The sequence below is a fragment of the Netta rufina genome (genome assembly GCF_964035555.1).
Source record: "Netta rufina genome assembly, chromosome: 2".
Classification (NCBI taxonomy): Eukaryota; Metazoa; Chordata; class Aves; order Anseriformes; family Anatidae; genus Netta; species Netta rufina.
Window position 1 is genome coordinate 145,646,303 of NC_140124.1, and position 20,642 is coordinate 145,666,944.

The 20,642-nt window shown below is 35.4% G+C and overlaps 1 protein-coding gene across 1 annotated transcript in view; it reads right to left on the reverse strand.

The window, feature by feature from the left end:
- The window catches only part of TAF2 (TATA-box binding protein associated factor 2), a 56,337-nt gene that overhangs the window by 25,343 nt on the left and 10,352 nt on the right, over nt 1-20,642 (reverse strand). The window contains 14 exon segments of the mRNA XM_084306841.1: nt 904-1,044; nt 4,117-4,369; nt 5,741-5,806; nt 6,437-6,546; nt 6,646-6,760; nt 8,782-8,936; nt 10,412-10,547; nt 15,086-15,108; nt 15,110-15,172; nt 16,778-16,877; nt 18,222-18,335; nt 18,911-19,095; nt 19,840-20,071; nt 20,432-20,573. Of these exon segments, the coding sequence (XP_084162967.1) occupies nt 904-1,044; nt 4,117-4,369; nt 5,741-5,806; nt 6,437-6,546; nt 6,646-6,760; nt 8,782-8,936; nt 10,412-10,547; nt 15,086-15,108; nt 15,110-15,172; nt 16,778-16,877; nt 18,222-18,335; nt 18,911-19,095; nt 19,840-20,071; nt 20,432-20,573 (1,835 nt within the window).

Below are 20,642 nucleotides of genomic sequence, written 5' to 3' on the forward strand. Positions count from 1 at the left end.
CCAGATAGATATTAGTCTCACTAGCTCATTCTAAAAGAAATATCTAAGTAAGTCTCTAGGCACCCTTGAACTATAAATTTGGGACATGGGATTAGATGTCTTCGGGAGAAAAGCCTAAGATTTAGTGGTAAAGAATGAAGAATGAGACAAGGAGCAGAACAACACAGAAGGCAATCCAAGCACAAACATGGTGGGGAGGAGGATGAAACAGTTTTGGACAGAGAAATAAAATTTAGGTTGTCTCCATAATCAGAAATATGAGGTCTGTAACTCAATCATCCAATAATTACAAAGTAAACCTTGAGAGAAAACCACTGTCACTTATTTTAAATGCTACTCACTGTACAACTAACAACTACAGGTCCCAGTAAAAAAAAAAAAAAAAAAAAAGCAAACTGCAGCAACACTTGCAACTTGATGTTGACAACTAATGGAAAGGAGAGGGCAAGAAGGATTATGTAGAGCCTTAGAACCTTCAGCTAAAAGGCCAACTAATTTAAGATAAGCTTTATGAGATTTTATTTGTAGTATGAAACAAATGCCAATAGTGAAGACAGTTGATCAATTCACCTAAAAATGATTAGCTTTGTTATTGTGCAATAAATTGTATGCAAGAACGAGCTCACAAATATATACAACTAATTATTATATGTACTCCACTCTCCTGAAGGAATTGCTAATTTAACTTCGGCTACTCAGAAAAAAATTGCTAAGTTTTGTTAAGTGTTTTTTGACAAAGATGAAACGAACAGATACCAAGTAAGAAAGAACTAGTTATTTGGGGTTTGTAATGACTGGGTAAAATGGGACTGTGCTATTCACATTCTTACAGTTGTCATCTGTAGGAACATTTCTGTATTTTGACATTTAATTTAAAAAGCTCATCGGAAAAATAAATTTTACCTTTTGCAGGAAGTAGCTTTGAAAGTTCATGAAGTTGTTGGTCTTCACAATGTTTGGACAAGTCTTACAGCAAAACATTCGGGTAAAAAGTGACTTCATGGCTGGTGGTCCTGTCCATGTACTTACCATGGAATTTGCAATCTATATAATTAGGAGAAAAGGCAAGTCACATTAGCATCACCACTGTAAGTTCGGGTTGGCTGTAAAGAAATACAGATTTCCCATAATAAAACAATTGCCAAAAATATACTGCCCTTCAAACTTGTACCTATTTTCAACAACGTAATACATTATCTAAGTTTTCCCTGCCATCCCCAATACATCTTGTCTACATTAAAGGTAAATTTTTGTAAAATTGTTTCACTTGGAAGACGTCAGCAACTAATTACCTTTCCATGATAAGCTTCTGTTCTTAATTATTTTCTCTTTTATATTTTAGGCAAATACTCTGTTTTTATTAAGCCAAGTTTTCTGACTCTACAGAAGCCAGTGATGGAAGAAGCTTTTACAATACCAACTTCCCAAATTTACCCTGCCAGTAACTTCAGCCTAGACTTTAACTAGGTCTCAGCCACCCTAAGCCTAAAAGACCACCCCTAAAGCGAAAGGCAAGTCAGCCATCTCTCAGCTTTAATCTTCATAGAACGAAGAATAGAATATTCCTCAAATAACCTTAATTCACGGCAAGACTGCAGGGTGACAAATCTATTGCTATGATCTGTTTTGGTGTAAGGAAGCAAGGTTCTACAAGGACAAAACTGTCTTTCTGCCTTTCTAGCACCCTGGGGATTCTATATATTTGTTGTATGGAACAATGCAAGCGTGCAGAGAAGAATATCTGAGTGCTTTTTAACAAATGGGGCCAACACACACTAAAATTTAGGATTTTCCAGTGTTACAGACCTTCCACAAACTAAAGAAAATACCATTTTCACACGAATGAAAATGAATGTGATTATCTCCTTTTAAATTAGTTTACCTTATTCCAAAGACTATTACATATGCAGTAAGAGAAAGAAAAGCTAGAGGCTACTTAAAGATGGGCAGCAATTAATTTCACCTTCTCTTTTATGTAAGATGTGGGCTTCGTTATTGAAAGACATTTTCCTTTTAAGTCAGCCTTCAAAGGAAAGTTAAAGGGAAAAAAATAGTGCAGGCAGACTAGACTTACAGTAACAGAAGTCTTTTAACTACAGATGCAGGTATAGCTTCTTGTGTAATATACATAACAAATTTTCCTACAAAGGAAGTTTAATTCTAAAGGCTACTCAGAAACCATGAAGAAGAACTTAGAATTGAAAATGTGAAATTTATGTAGCAGGAAGCCTGTCTTGCATTAATATCGCTTAAAAAGGTATACTTTATTGCTGCATCTATCAATTCAGTATATCATAAGAACTAGCAACTTATTTGACCTAAAATATAACTATAACGCACAGCTACAAAACTCCTCATTGTTTTGAGTTTTTTTTTTTTTTCCCATTTGTTTTTTAAACCTTACAGAACATCACTGGCACTGCAGTAGACCCAAACCTATAGACTGAAAATCAGCCTGTATGCTCCCAGGACTTAATATCTTAACTTTATTATTTTCTCCTTTCTCTGCAGGGTCATTTGCCATGAACTTCTCAGTGGTCTATGCGTGTATTTGCACATGCACACATGCATCTATACATCAATGAGGATTTAATATTTTACATGGACACCTGACTGAAGTGCTGTTTTACAAGTCGTACATTAGAAAATGAGATCATAAAACTGAATTTATTACACTATCACTTTTTCTGTATCCATGTTAGTACACCAAGAACGTTTCACCTAAATAACCACTACCCAGCCAGAAGTTGCAAATTAACACAAAATAACCCTGCCACTAACAAAACATGGAGGACTTGACTTTTTCCAATAAAGACTACAAATCTTGAATATTTACAAGCTGTGAAAATTAAACTGAGTTAATAGGAAGTGATTCTTACTAACAGCCTGACGTTGGAACCACTAACAGAATATTTTACACTTTTCTCCCACGTAGCATGGGTAAACATATCTACAACCATGTCCTTCCACGCCCCTTCACACTGATTTAATAACACAACTGTAGTGTTCACATAGATTTAGGATTATTTTCTGAGTCAACCATCTTATCTCTAGATTCCATTTTTTGCATACAATTTCATAAAAATACAACTGAAAAAAATAGCTATGATTATCTGTAGCCCAACTGCCTGTGAATTCAAAGAAAGAAAACATTTCAGCATTGTTAACAGCTGCTCTTTTATTATTGACCGGTGGAAGGCACCTAAACTTTTAATTATTCCAAATAAATTCATTATGACATATTTAAAGTCAGGTAGCAGCAGTATTGCTCCAAGTACATACACTGGCAGCACTATTTATCAGTGTTTCATAATATTAAAATACACCATCGCAAGCATTTCTTGGATTTTGATTTTTAAAATATTCCCAAAGGGTTTATTTCTGTACAGGTACTGAATTACTCTTAACAGGTACCCAGCAGAGAGGAAGCTATATACCAATAATTCAACCTCTACAAACTGTCAGTAGCATGCCTTTATGCAAAGCATGTTAGTAACATGCCTTTTCAAAATTTCTTACTCTTTTGTGTTTCCATCCAAGTGTTTTACAGGGATCTCTATGTTTAATTCTTAATACTAATTTTGTGTCTAAACAAGAAATATCTTCCTTTTTTAATGGCAACGACCTGGCTTTATGAATATTTAATTGCAGACCAACACTGTTTACTTTGTGCCCCTATTCAACTTGAAACAACATACAGCAGTAATGTGAATTTGCATTAGACAGATAGATGAATTTTGAAACTTCAAATTTCTCAGAGAAGCCAAGGAACTTCCTAGTAAAATAAAAAAAAAAAATAAAATGAATTTTGGCTCAGAAAAAAAATGAACAAAAGTCTTTTATTTCTGCCACTTAATGAAATCTGGAAAAATCCCTTGTGGTTTTCATGTCTGACATCTCAATTTTGACAATTATGAAAGCCTTCTGCAGTCTCCATTTACAGACTAAAATAATACAGCTTTCCTTTCAAATCAGTCAAGTTAAAAATACTTGGCAAACCCTTTTAAGAGGCTAAATATCAAGCCAATTTAAGAACTGTGGTGAGTTTTGACCCATTTTCAAATGTTTACAATGTCTAGCACATTTCTTTCCTTATTCCCATCCACACAACCTCACCTTTGCAAGGCAGAAGCAGGCCAGCATTCTCACTCGGTAGAAGCACTGTTCCTGTTCTAGTATATCAGTGAGTGCAAGCCGTGATGCTGGCGTGGGGAACTTTTCCAATGCCAGAATGGCTTCTTCTTGTGCCACCACGTCTCGCTCATATCGAAGCTGATACTGCCACATGAAATCAGACTGTTCAAATTCTACCTTCCTCAGTACTGACATATCAGGGTCTATTCTTATCCAGAGCAAAGGGGAATCAGCACTAAGACAGACACGAGAAACATTAATAGTTTACAGCATTTCAAGACTCCAGAAATCAAAAAGATGTTCTAGATGTTCTGACTTGTTATGAGTTATGTTTGAATTATTTAGAGTCCAAGAACCATACATGAATTTAAGTTAGAAGCGACTTTTGAAAGTCACCTGATCCAGTCTCCCACTCCTAGGATGGCAACTCTACAGCCCTCCAGGGCAATCTGTCCAAAACTTAAATATGTCAGTAAATGCAGTAGTTTCACTATTTTTAAACAACAGGTGTGAGTTCATGGTAAACTATTGTATAATCTCAGTGTACTTAAATCTTCTTCCTCAGGTACTGTCGTGGCTGAGCAGCACACTTTATCACCTTCTACACTTGAAGACTACCAGAAAAAAAAAATCAAAAACCCATGGTAACCACCTAAAGCTTTGCGTAAGGCTTTCATCAACAGACATGAAAGTACTTTACAAACACAAACATGCTATCGTGTTGAAAGCTGACAAGGGTAACCATGCAATTGCAGACAACTGTCAGGACAAACAATCATAAAAGCAAAAGTATCATCAAGCAGGGTTAAAGTTTTAGTCCCAAAGAAGAATTTTCTTGCATTCTTTGTATTCAGTTGTATTCTGCACAAGTGTTTTATACTTAGTATTCAGACAGCACCATTACAGTACAAGTCATTCATGGGAACAGGAAGCACAAATAGGAGCTAGGTGCTAAATGCTCCTAAAAACAATCTAAAAATCATTTATTCATGTCTGTTAATATAGAAATTATAACAGTGACCTGCTCAATGACTATATCGCCTCTATAAGATTATTTCTGGGCATTTTTAGATAAGGTTTTATTTACTAGTAATCTCCAGCACTTTAAAGGAGATGAGCAAACTATCCTTCTACAATGAGACACCGTTTAGTTTTCAAGAAAAGATAATTTACTTTCATCAGCAAGCAAACAAAGCACCAACACCTACGAACACCTTCCTGAGAGAAACACCAGCTCCAGCTCAAGGAGGGTAAAATGCATATTTACTCTGTGCAAGAGTTTGCTTCCATAGAGCTAAAGAGTTCCTCTGAAATTAATGTCCTGTCTACCCCAAATATATTCTTTTTGATATGAAGCATTTCAGCATTCATTTGTAATCTAAAAAGATTCCTTTAAAATTAACCAAAGAGCACTGAGATAAAGAAGTTATGGAGTTAAGTTAAATGGTCTTCATCAAGGTTCAACAAAAAACACTGACTTTTGTCTTGAAATCTGCCAGTCATATAATGAAGTCCAACTTTACTGTCAAATTCTTCAAACAACATGCTTCAGATAAGGGTGATATGGCTCAGTGTCACACTGAGAAACTTCAGCTATCTAACTTACTCCATAGCAGAAAGGTCCATGTCCACCTCCTCTCCATTCATCAGTGGAATCTTTTTTTTCTTATTTCTATATAGAAAAAATAGTAAATAAAGTTAGTATTTAGAGATTACCATACTAGCTAAGATATGCTTAAAAATGGAGATTAAGTTTGCTAGAGTACTGTGTATTTTACCACACCAAAAAAAAATTCTTAACAGGTAAAAAAAAATAAGTTAAGCTGTACATTAGTTCAGAAAATAATCCACTGGGGACTCTAACAGAAAAGGAAAACTATGTATGTGCTTTATCCATATATCCTCACTATCAAGGATTGATACTATTGATACTTCTCTTGAGAGAAGAGATACTTCTCTTCCCTGTCTACCCCTTGGAGAGAAATCCCATTCGAGGGCTTTTTGAAAAATTTGATGAAGCAAAGGGCTTCATTGAACTTGTTCTCCTTTACAAACAAGTTCTCTATAAAACTTTTTACAAAATTTAAGACCTTTATTCAGAACTGCATATAAAACATAAGGTTGCTTGCTGTTCACAAAAAGCAGTAAATTCTATTCTCTCCCCTTACATCACAGGTAAATCTTATTCAGTAGAATCAACAAAATGTAGTTATAAAATTTAAAAAGCAACTATTTATTATCAATGCCCTACACATTTTCATGTATCCACAGTAAAAATGTTTACAGTTTATGTATTTCTTACCTTCTGCTTTTAGAATGGCAAGGTATATCATGCTTAAGACTGTTTTCTTCAATCTGCAACGTATGGTTAAATGACCCATCAAGTTCTTGCACTGTTACTTTAAGAGGACCCTTAAAGTTCAAAAGATTGTTATTAATGTTAAAAATAATGTTTATTAATGTTCATATCACACTTAGATGTATAGGTAAAATATGGAAAATTGACCTCACCACATATTTCTGAGTCCCAGGAGATGTGTAGTCTTGTTTTATTTCCAATTCCAAAACATTCCGTTTTCTATTAAATGCAAAGCTGCCGTAAAATTTGACCACTCCACTCTGATCTCTAAAAAGCAGTATAGGAATTCTGCGGCACAATGCAGTAACTATAAACAAATACAACTCCCAAGGTTTTCATTTACTTTTTACACTTGCTTTATGCTTTTTTAACTCTAAAATCTCCTATCCCAAGAAAACAGGAAATGGAAACATGTTCCTTCATAAGCATTTCCATTTTTTTTCTTTAAACGGTTCTTTAATGTACATTCATGTACACACAGGAAAAAAAAAAAGTACAGTGAAAATTATCCAGGAAGAAAAAATTCATCATGAAAAACTACACTGGACCTCCCCCCATTCCAATGTCCCTGAGGTGCTCTCAGAGAAAGTTACTGAGTAAATGTTTAGTAATTTCAATATGACTTGTTTTAATCAGTTAAACCAAATTAAGAGGAAAACGTAGTGATCTTCTGTTTTCTACCTGTGTTGCACTTAATTATTTTATTGCAGTTTTTCAAAAATGGGTCATTGCACATGTTGTTCAGATGTATACAGAATAGGTCACATATATACACAATGCGACCAATAAAAGCTACACAATGTGACCAATAAAAAATAATTATCTCACTCCAAATTTTATTACAGGCAATAACTTCAGGTAAACTGTTCCTTGAATAGCTTCATCATTCATTATTATTTTGACAGCCATTACTACAGTTTGTTTATAATAAAATTACAACACTAGGAAGAAGTGTTTTAGGCTAGGGCATGCTCCCAACAAGTGCCTGATGACATATAGCAAAAGCAAGGAAAGAAACCTGTTCTGTTTCAAGCAGGTTTCCTACTACACGTTAACTTTTCTTCCCAAATACGTGCATTTGGCTAAATATATAGCTCAGACAGACTGGTTCTGTTCATGGTGGTTGCCTTCATAAAGGTCCGTGACATTGCCATTGGGTACAACTTAAGGCATTTTAGTGGTTTCCTTGACAGAAAGTTGGAACTCAGCAACAACACAGCAAGCAGTAAGCAGAGCTAAGACAGTGATTAGTTAGCAGTAGTAAGATATCCTCCCAAACAATGCAAACAGCAGCTGAGGGCTTACAAGGTGGAAATCTAAGACTCACCCAACTCAGATAGTAATGGTAAAATTTAGACACTGGTAGAGCGTGAATGTATACAGATAAAATACCTATTTTCTGCAAGTGCTTTGCACAGTTAAGTACGGAAGCTAGCATAATGGATATTCACACTGTATGTACACTTTTAGATATAATACTAACTTCTCCTATTATTCTATAAAAATCATACATTGATTTTTTTAGTTAGATAGATTCATGAATGTGATGCATGGCAAAAGTCAATTCAAACACTCTAAATATAAATACCTATTTTTGCTTTCTGTTATAAGTCAGGTATGGCTTTGCTACAGTCCTGTATTGTTTTAACCTGCAGTCACTTTAATTAAAAGTGCCAATTAAACCTGTTAAATGAAGCAAATTTAAGTTTACCTTCACATCAATCCAAAACAATAAACCCTATTTCTTGATTAACATCACTGCAATTTGAAGCATCAACACTCAAATTTTTATTTGAGTTAGACCTGGAGGTCTAACACCAACACAAGCTACCAAGCTGTTAAATACTAGTTTATTTTAAACCATCAATCCGTGCTTTAGGTTACGCATTCCATGGTGATTTACTGGAAATCACATCTAAAAATGCACCAGACTATAGCATTTTCCATGTCAGACTTCAGCATATTTCTATGGGCAGTGTCCTCTGGAATTCCGTTAGTGTAATTTGGCCTTGAATTCCACCAGAGTTTTTGTGCTTCCTTCAAAATAAAACTTAAAATCGCAGCAATTCCTTCTGGTAAAGAACACCCAAAAGAGCTAGCAAACTCTAAATGACTATAAAAGGACTATGAACCTGTGACTCAGATCTATTTCTAATTCAACGAATAATGTACTTAAATGTTTAAAGCAAAGACATGAAATATCTTTCTTCACATTCCTTTTGTAGTGCCAATTAAAAAACAAATTCATTCTCCATATTAACAATCCAAACCAAGAATAAAAAGGATACACCCACTGCTTTATTAAAGGTTGGATGTCTTTGCCAGAGACATTTGAGATAGATTTCAAAAACCCAGATGTGGAAACCAACATCTGACTCCACATGTGTGACTGGAACTTCTGAGATGAAGCAGTGCTGGCCAGACTCAACAACTTGTTGAAAACCTAAAATGATAAAAAGTAATTTCTTTCATTAAGCTCTTCAACGTACAAGATAAGCCTTTCTTTCCTGATTAGTTGCAATTGAATTGTAACTAAATGCCAATAAAACTCATTCCTTGGTAACTGACTTCAAAAAAAGTTTTTCAAAATAAAAATATTTCAGAAAATTATTTGCTTGTCCATATCAGAAACTGTGATTTGCAGACATGAATGCATCTTTACTTGAGGCAAACTATCCATGACGCTGAGAAAAGAGATGAACCCCCAGCTTCGTTACATGAAGGGTGTTTTAACAAAAATAAACTGAAAATGTCATCTTTGCTCATAATTGCTGCAGGTACAACTTAGGCAGCTTTTTCACAAATAGAAATGAACACAAAGTGTACCAAAACATTTTTTGGCAGCCATTTTCTAGTTCTAACCATCTCTAATGAACTACACTTCAAAAACCAGGCAATTTATGAAGTTAGTTACTGCAAGCACATGTGACCTTCATTTACCAAATTAGCAAGGTACTTTTAAATCACTTCTTTTTACCTGAGCTTTCTCAAATAACCAACTTTTTAGGAGTTACAAGTATACCTTTTTTTTTTCTTTTTAACTTAAGCCAACACTTCACACACTTCCTTACCATAGTCTTACACAATGTCTATTATAAGTCCATAAGCTTTTAATAATTATCTATAGCAAAACAGATCACTAAGTAAATCTGCTTTTTAGAAACAGAAGTCAAGAGGTTCTCTGTTAAACTTCCTAGTATCCCTTTTCTCAAAAAAAAATAATGTAAAGAATAATTAAAATTTATCCAAGGAAAGGTTTAAATCTGCTGTATTTTCAACCTGATAACAGCTGCTTATAAGAAGTTTTAGCACATCCACATACTTGTTATCTTTAAAAAACAGGAATCAGATGCTGAAAGGAAGAAGTATCACCTAGTTATCTAGTTTGGTGCTTCTTTATAACACCCTATCTTTTTAAGGCATGTCACAAAACATTTAAAGAAACTACAATTCTGCAGAAGTTTAATATTTCAAAATAAAATGACAATCTTCAACTCAACTGTTTCTTCTAATACAAAGATCTATGCTCCCTCTAGCACTGAAAATGTTATGCAGTGGAAAGAACAGAAGCAAGATTCTCTTTACTTTCATCATTAATATCTGACTACATTAGCTTATGGTGACACTAGTTACAGTAGCAAAACTACTAGTTAAACAGGTTCTCAGTGTTAATAACCAGTCATTTACCCAAAGCAATGAAATACCCTAATATTACTAGTTATGATTAAGAGTAATAGCTTACCTTAGCCTAACACAATGATCAACATTTTATGTTAGTTCCATGCCGCTTAAATTACTACTTAAAATATAAATGGAATCCTATGAAAAGCTGATTTGCTTTCTTAACTCCATTTTATGAATAGAAATTGCAAATGAAGACAAGTTATCTATACTCCTCATAAACGTTTAATTACCTACCTGTAACATGAACTCCATGCTGATCCTGTTCTCAATCAGTCTCATAACAAGATGTGCTTTACACTGGAACATAGTGTAATACTCCCAGGAGAGTGTATGAGGGTGCTTGATAGAAAAGTGTAAATGTGACGCAGGGCTGAAAAATAAAAAACTTTGTTTTGCATTTTATGGAATGAAAACTAAAATATAACTTAACAACTAAGATTACAGGCACACCAACGTTAAGATCTCTTCTACTGCTTTAAAGATGTAAATTATGACACTTGAAATGACTGCACAAGAAAGGTTACTGGGGTGCGTGTAGCTGGAATACAGCAAGTACTGTATAGAGAATAATGACAGGTAATACATGCTGCACAGTAACTTCTCAAAATACTGGTAGCACTGAAAAACAGAGCAGGGAATCTATGACTTGACTTTGGAAATTACTCAAATTGCATTCTCCTTGTTCCACTTCCACTTTCAAGTGCTTGTACATAGTTAATATTTTACATTCAAGCAAATAACTTTTGCAATTAAATACAGTAGGAGCTTTAAGATTCAAAAAAGACTTTCATGATCAATTGCCCTGAGTCATCACATCTAATTTTAGTTAGCAACTTTATGCTTTCAATAGTTTGGCAAATAGATGCCTTCTAAATTAGCTGTTATACCAAGACAGACTATGCAGAGCATCATGCTACCACTGCCACACTATTTCCATAACTTCCTGTGGTGCTCCTTCATACATACCCTTTGTGTCTATAAGCAAAATACTTAAAACAGTCTAATTTCATTCCATATCAGAAGACAGCCACAGACACCCTGAAACTTTTCAAAGCAGGACTGATTTCTCGATACCCTCAGTGGCTGTACAGCAGTAAAGCACCAAATGACCTAATTTTGATGCACTATAAAGTAAAAGTTTCACACTTCAGAACAAGAACTTTCCAAACTTTAGCTCAGTTTTAAAGTAGAAAAGTAACTTTAATACTGCATCTCCCTAGAAAAGTAAGACGTTTTTGCCCCTTTTCAACTATTTGAGAAGATAATTCTGAGTTTATTTTAGTGATGAACCAAGGCTGTGAAACAGTATTGAGTTTTGCTTTGTTTTTGTTTGTTTGTTTGTTTTGTTGTTGTTGTTTGTTTTTTTTTTCTTGTAGTTTTTCTTTTCTTCTTCACACTTGAGTTTTTTTTTCTCATGAACTAATAACAAATACCTTAAAAAAAAAAATGGACCCACACCATGTCGGGCCAACTTCTTAAGAAACAGAAATCCAGACTTATTTTATGCTGGTTGGTGAATGACAAATTAGGCATTGTGCTGTAGCAAATGCCAGCCACTTAAAACTCCAGGGTTCAAAATGGGATTTTCCAAGGATTCTCACTTACAGATTACCTAAACGAACCATTTCAAGATGGACGAGGCAAGAGATTTGTCCAAAGACTTTAGGAGACATCGCAAGACAGAATTAAATAATTTGTGAATTTTAACTATTTTAACTATCAAAAACAAGAGGTGTAATCCTGATCTTTCATACCTACCTGAGTAGGTATGCTCAGCTACCTGAGAAAAAGACAGATCTTCCAGGAAGTTCATAGACCTATTAAAAATGTATTTTTGACAAGCCTTTCCATGCACTTGTAAGGTGTATGGCAGTAGGAAGCTTTCTAACAACAGAGAAGATCAGTATCTAGCTTCTTGTCTGCAACTGTTAAGGTTTCAGAAGATAGCATGGACCAAGACAGCCGTAACACCTTAGCCTTTTTTTCCAACCCTTTTATTTACTTGGAGATTCCCTTTACTTTACTCGTGAACATCTGTATGAATATCAGGTACACTCACTATATGGATAAGAACAAAGTTAACATTACTACTTGCTGTTTCTTTTTGGTTAGCAATTATTGAAGTCTCCCTTATCAAAATTGTCCTGCAATTTTGGACACTTCTGTATTCTAGGGTAAAGAAGGGTTAGCAGCCATGAAACTGAAATGCAAGAATGGAACTGAGGTTGTGGCTCAGACATTATATAATAATTTGGTCTCAGTATAAAATTTTGTATCCAGCTTCAAATTATACACTTGATTGACTTTGGTAAAATTCTTTTCTTAAAAATTATAACCGAGCCAGGACCACATTCTTGGCCTTCTTAAATTCACTAAGCGTTGATTGATTTCGGCACATTATTTAACTGCAGATTAAAACAGACCAGTTCGATTGCATTTGAGAGTTGTGTTTTGTAGTTCATTCAGTTTAAATACATTTCTTCCCTTTGTATTTTTCTTTAACCATTAGACTTTTAAAGCTGTTACTGGATTGGCAACAAATAAGAATTCAAATTAGCAATATGGGCCTAGGACCTTTCTCAAAGTGAAAAGCAAGCTAGTAGCTCTTCCATGGAAATTTATAACCCTTGTGCTCTTGAGCAGAGTCCAGTCATTCAGTGCAAACCTGTCAATCTGCTTCTTCCACTTGAAATGCATCTTTATACACTTCTTGAGGCTTTTGTTTTTTTTACAGCAGGGTGGTACCATCACAGTCAAAGACTGAAGACAACCAAAAATGCAAGAACACCAAATGAAGAGGTAACAAGCACAACACTTCACTTTGAAGCTTCAATGCCATATAGCAGTTAACCTGCAGTTTCCGTTCCTTCATTTTCCCAGGCTTTGGGACTTTTTTCTCAAAAACAAACAAACAAACAAACAAAGCCACCAAAGTTCTGGAGAGCAGTGTTTGTATTGCAGTACATATATAAACAGAATTTGTGATACCTGTTTTGTACAAAAATTAATTTACCTGAAAAGTTTTTTCCAATTATTTCTTTCCATATTCTAATTCAGGTGAAAATGAGATTATTGTCCAATCTAGTTTCTCTTTATATAATTACGAATTGGGACTGCTATAATGTTTGGCAGGAAACCTTATCATAACAATCAGAACAAAGAAATGCAAAATATATGTTGAAGAAAAATGCTCTAGACATCACCATTATGAAAATTTCCTCCCTAAATACGAATCATTTCCCAGAGGCAGGAACACATACTTAATTTAAGTGCAAGGAGACTTTGCAATCTATAAGAAACAGCAAGTTGTAATTTATATTTAAGTGATGTTACAATTATCAAGCCATAATAGAGAGAAGCAGCAAGATACACATGGGAAGACAATTTCTAACCATGATACATCACACAGAGGAAACATAAATTTAAGGGGATTAGAACAGGAATTGGTCAATTATTTGGTTCCAATTAAATACAATTAAATACTAAAATTAACACTTACAAAGTAACTTTTCTTATAGTACATTTATATTAATGTAGCCTTTTCCCTAGTTTATTCTGATCCCATTAGCCTAGATTTAGTTTCTCTGTGAGGGAATACGCTGCCAAGTTGTAACTCTGCCAATTAAAAAGTCTGCCAAGACCTAACTCATTACCCCACATTTTCCTTAAGAAAGAAAAAAAGGACATCATGACCAATATGCCTAAAATTGATGCCATTAGCTGTGACTTAGTTTTCAGTGGTATATGCAACAAGGCCACCTAGGTACTTGTCTGCTTCACTGCTTTGAAATAGGGCAGTGAACTAAATCAAAATCCGTCATGAGCAGTTGTTGAGGATTCACCTGGCTGGGAAACTGGCCAACACCTATTCCTGATTTGAAAGAACATTTCCTTCTTTCTTCTTCTCCCTAAACCAGATCGTTATTCATATTTAAGTGGGTTATCTGTATACTTGGTTCAATCTTAAATCCAGAGTTTTCATTTTGAATGGAAAGAAAAAACACAACAGGATTTGTACCCAAAAGCAAGAGAACCACTGCTGCAAAAAATTTAGGTCAGATTTTCCTAACGGGGGTTTCTGCTGCAGTAAGAACTTAAGTTGATGTATTCTGGCACTCCATCTACACATTCTCCATTTGTTTTGCACATGCTGCTCATGAGTTTCCAAAGAGCACCTTTTTGTAAGGCTGTGTCATAACTAGATTAACTTATCCAAGATAAGGAAACACGACAAAAATGTTTCACTGACACCTGGACCAACTTACTGATCTGCTTTCCAATCTCCAAAATTTCCAATTTTGACCAATGCTATTGAGTGGGTAGTGCAGGAGTAGCACAGAACAGGTAAGGAGAAGGTTCCTAAGCTAGCACTACTGAAGCTACAGTTACTAATGAAAACACCAACTCAGACTGTTCACCACAGTTATCAGTGGTGCTTCATGGACAACTGATCTAATATTTTCCCCTCCCGCAATTGATAAGAACAATTTTCATGCAAGATTTTAAGGTAGTAACTGAGGTAGTAACTGACAGTGGACACAAAACCAGCAAAAAAGAAGAGAACTGATAATACCTTAAGCAGCCTAAAGATTACTAACTACTCTATAAATAGCTCAGGCCAAAATTCTGGCTCCATCTTCACTCTCATCCTCTTACTAAAAAGTAGTTTCATAACAGTATTAAAAACATTCATTGTATTTTATTCCCTTCAGGATTTAAAGCGAAAGAAAAATAAAACAACAGTGACCCAATATACTCAAGATGTACTTTATGAGACTGGTAATAGATGCCTTGGGCAGCTGCAGTTCTTCAGCCTTTGGCCTTATGCCGCACAACACACCCAAGGCATATATTAACGGCCCCATAAAAACATACCCCTGTAATGACTTGCTGCTTAAATAAACATACTTGTCTTTCTCTTTTCCTCCTCTCGAATATTGGATGCAGCAGAACTCCACCAGTCTTCAGTTCGTACGCCACTATTTGATCTAACTCCTAAAAAGTACAACATACGTAAGTGAGAATAATTTTGGAAAGTAGAGAAATTAGTTGAAAACATGAAAGCTTGTAACATCATTGTTCAAGCCATACCTCATAAAGAAACTTTTTTTTTTTTTTTTTTTTTTTTTTTTTTACAAATGCAAAGTAGTATTTTAAAATCAGAGATCTTCCTCAGCATGGCAAGCAATAACAAAATAGTAGAAATTAGCAATTAATACATGTACTTGTTCTGGGTCTGGATAGGGGGTCAACACACAACAATATTTAATTATAACATACCTAAAGAATATTTATTGCTCACTGAGTAAGTTTCCTCTGACTGATGGAAGTGTTCACCACTTACGTGCAGTGCAAAGTAATACTGGCTATACCAGCGCAGTAGACTGCAATGTATAAAAGCTCACCTCACCCTGAAGTACATCCAAGGCAGACAGAAGCAGGCTCTGTGTCTGAATTTGTGTGCTGCTGTGCCCATGTTAACAAGCACACTTCAAGGCAGGATGTTTGCGTGGGCTCGCTATCATCCAACAGTCAGCATGGCTTTTGGATCGAATCGGGTCGTCGGTTTTAGCACAGGGAGAGTGTCTGACTGCAACCCGATGTTAGGCAAAGAGTTCCCAAGTGCTGACATTTTGGCATGTATTGATTTGTATCAACTGGCACCCCTTGTGACAGCAGCACCTCTCAGTTCTCCATGGAAGCACTTAACCCACAGGGAAAGAACGTGAGCAACTTATACTCAGAAACACACCAGCATGCAGCACTGGACTCTAAGACATCCAGTTCTGTTGTTCTCTATAGCACAACACAGGGCTGGGATAAATGTCTTAGATAAGGATGGCTTATGGGGTTCCTGTGTGAGGAAGGGACATAAATGAAGCCCATGGGGCTAGGACTCCAATTTGGAAAAGAGGGACAGTAAGAAAATGTGATAAGAGGAGGAAAATCTTTCTACGAATGAGTGTCACTGACAAAGAATGGGGACTCACTGCCGTTATGGCTAATGAGTCCCTGTCTCACAGCATTACATTTAGAAATGTAAGCTATAGACAGAACTTTCTTTTTCAAGATAGGCGACTCTCAATGGAAAACAAAAATCTTAATGGAAATAAGAAAATGTCACCACGGACATCAAAAGCTTATTATAAAGCTAGGACTTAAACAAGGCTAAAAAGATACCTGATCCACTACTACTCCAAGCTAACACCAGAGCCCTTCTGAGGTATAGGAAAAGGCCATCACAGTATAAGCAACATTAATTCACCAAACAGACCTCCTCGTGAATCCCATATTCTACTGTGAGTGCTAAAAAAGAAGTACTCTTCCTTTTGACCCTTTTCTGTCTTTGAGCAAAAATCAAAAGAAAAATAGGAAAGCTAACTGCAGAGAGAGACAATGAAAATTATTATTGGTAAGCCCAGTCATGGAAACATATTTTGGTTAATATGCTTGGTGTTTCTCCTTGCAGCAAGTAGTGAAAATATTTTAGCTCTAAGTTTTGTTACAATTTCTTTAGATTGTAACGCAAAACTATGTTACATTCTATTTTCATAATGCATCTTTGATGTGAAAAGATTTAGAAAATGCTACTGTTATTACCTGTTTAATCCAATGGCGATATTCATTAACACCAAAGGTTTTTTTCATCCAAAGACCATAAATATAACCAGAGATTCCCTTCAGCACCCATTCATCTGACCTATAATAAGAAAGCAGCAGGAATTATGGCACTTCAGAAGGCATTTTGTAAGGGATGGCATTTTTGACCAGCTCAAAAAAGCCACAAGTTTCATCAAGTTATATAACTTCTCTAAGTCAATAGAGATCTGATGAGCTGTGAACCAATTTATGTAACTTGGCACCTGGTTGGGACCGATAAAACTGAAGAGCCAGTGAAAACTGAACTTGTACCACAGAAGCCCAGATTAAAACATAAAAGCAAAGTATTTCAGCTGAAATAGAAACAATTAAATGGTAGAAGTGGATAGATACTAAAGTAAAACAATTGTTAATCTACACGATTAGCATGACTATCTTAATTTCTTGATAACCATATCAATGCAATGGAGAACATGCGGAGAGCAAGTGGACAAAGTACGTATCTCACAATTTGGTGGACACTCATTTAATTACCTCTTCAAATACCTCTTTAAAGGAGAGAAAAACAGGGGGAAAAAACAGAACATGAACATGAGCTAGAAAATGAAGCTTAAAAATGACAGGTAGTTCATTTGATGAGGAAGGTGAACAGAAGGACACAAAATGGAGTCAAGAGACAAAACTGTCTTAACCATGGTTACATGGTAACGTATGATGCTTATTACCAGTAATAAGCATCAGAGCAAGAGAAATTCTACTAGTATAAGCATCAATTAACTTTATTTTTTTATTTTTAAGAAGCCAAGAATACTCTGGAACATACGCTTTTGCCACAAAAAAGTAGTAAGCCCCTTGTGCCTGAAATATAAAGTGTATGCAAAAGACTTCAAAATAAATACTGATCAGAATTACATGAGACAACTGTGGGCGACCTTCTGAGGGATGGAGTTACAGGGAGTTTACCAACCCAGTGAATTTGTCCCTTTGGCACTACATCTGTATTCCCCTCTCCTGTGCTTCTCCATTACTTATTACTTCTCTGCCCAACAAGTACTTCCTATACAGGTTACATTTCTTCATCTAGAGCATCTGAGAAATTCACTGATGATACAAAAGAGTCTCCTCTATAAATTTACAGGTGGCATAGCACACTATGACAGTCAGTAACAACAACCTCTAAGAGAAGACAAGTTCAACCACTACAGTCTTTTGAACCTATATCTCATATTCCCCTTTCAAATAATAATAATTAAAAAAAAAAAAAAAAAAAACACGAAAACCCCACATCCTCTTGGATTTTCATTTATTAAGCTGGCTTTATTGCTCTTCCTTTTATTCTACAGCTACTTTTTCACTTATTCTGCTAAAATACAACATGCAAATTAAAAGTTTAGTTTCCTAATTTTTCCCCATTTTCTAGAGAGTACAAAAGTAAAGTACTTACCAGGACATTCTGGATATAAAACATCCAAAAAACTGCTGGGCCAGGGCCTGTGCTAAGCACCTCCTCGTCAGTGGAGTTTCATCTATAATCATTGCGCTGTGCAAGAGATTTGTGCTGGACCGCCATAAAAAGAGTAACACAATATAAGCACAAGCTCAGAAACAAAAAAAAACAAAAAAACCACAACTACAGCAAAACAAAGACCTTATTTTAAGAGCCAAAACAAATAATTCTTTGACTAGCTTTCCAAGGACATATTAAGATCCTTATTTAATAACCTTTATCTAGACAGATCTCTTGCTATTTGCATGCATATACACAACTTTTTCTGTAGAGTCAAAGTAATTGAGCTGGTGAAACTCTTTATGGTTCACAGTACCTTCTCTCAGCTGAAGGAAAACAGAACATTATCAAACGTCTGCACTTAGGTCAATCTCAAATATTTCATGCATGGAATTCAGAAAGAAAACCTCTGCCAATTTAAGATTCAAATCCAACATCCTTATAATACATGTAATTGGAAATGGTGTTAAAAGCCTGTAATGTCAACAAAATCCAGCTTTTTCAAACTAGGGAGCCCAAAACTCAAGCTATAAAAACAAAAAGAGCACCAAATATTTCTCAACAGTCTTGGACCTACAGTTTCTAAGCTTGTGGATTTAGAAAGTGTAATTTTCTCAAATACTAACCTGAAAATACTCATGGATGCATACGCAGCTACTTCAACATATGCTTCATCAATAAAAACAGTCTTGAAGCAGGAGTACGGATAGCGGCAGGTAAGAATCTCCTCGTAAAATTCAAATACCTCATGAAGGTATGATGTGGTATGTTTGAGCAATGGGAGTAGTTGTGGTAAGCAAAAGTGAGTCACCTACAAAGGAAAAAATTTGGTATGGGATTGATGAATATGTTCATAATGAACTTGATATTTATGTAACAAAAAAATACAGCTGCCACAAATCAGACAACAGTATTTTCAAGCTGTGATAATTGATGTGATGACTGATTTTTTTTTGTTTTTAAACAGCTATTATCTGTCACAAATGAGCATTTCCCACCAGTAAAATTTAACAGAATGCCACGACTGACGACAAAAATCTAATGTTTGCCTTTGGATCAAATAAAGCATAACTATTTCCGAATATTTTCCTATTATGCTTTCAAAAGGGGAGTCTTTATGCCAGCCTGGTAACTTACCAAGTCCATCCCTACCCAATCTGAAACTACAGCTGTAAATTTCAGTCACTGGACTTCAGCATTATGACAATGATCTGGTACGAATGAAAACCTTGTGTCCAACTCAGTTCAGAAGACTATTTAACTGTGTAGAATTAATTTTCATCTACTGTCAACAGGATGGATTTAAACCTATTTTGAGATGTATGTTGTTATCAACGTCAACTAAATCAGCCCCATGAATTCAGGAATTATTCATTCAAAGGCTTTACTTTGGAAAAATTTAAATACAGGCATTGCTAGACAAGTTTTACTATGTAACTGTATGAACAGAGACAGTATCTAGACATAACTGTATTTGATCAATATGCACAGGTATCAACATAAAAATAGTAACTAGCTCTTTACAAAACAAGGAGACCTCACTGAAGACAATTACCTCATGCATGTATGGATCAACAAGTATTTCAAAAGGTCCTATGGCCAAGGAGATGTTAGAAGCTGCAGTTGGAATAGCCAGCATGTAATGAAAAGTCTTCTTTCTCATATCGTGGGTATATACAGTTTCCACCAAATCTCCGTTTGAAACAGCCACCATTGCAGCATCCACAGTATACTCAAGTTTCCAGGTACACAGCTCAGAATATGAATCCACACAAGGAAACCAAAACCTAGGGAAATCAGGGTGGGGGAAAAATGGTTAACAATAATGTTTCTATTGCACAGATAATGTTTCTCTCAGGTTCCAAACTACATCCTCAAACACTGTGAATGCTGACATACTCCCACTACATGGCAGTATTACTAACTTTACAGAGCACTGCAAATTTCCTTGCCACTACCTCCTGCTGAGCTATAATGACTAGAAATCCTAATTACTACTAATCATTAGATGCCTTTTCACACTGGTGAACTCCCTTCAAGAACAAATTAAGTTTTTGAACGTTCAACATTACAAGAACTCAGGGAAACTCTATTTTCTACGCTTTGAGATTAAATAGGAAATATAGTCTAGCATTCAGTGTTCTTACCTTGTAGAATTTTGATAACCACATGAAAAGACATGAGCACCTCTTTCTGCCATGCTGCCCTCCATGTTAGGTACCACAAAATGAAGACCTCCTTTTGGCTGGTCCAGAGAAAAATTTATATGCACCTTTAGGACTTTTAACTCTGTAGCACCAAGACAGAAATGAGATTAAATATATAACTTTCATGAAAGTTACTTTAGAATAATGATTC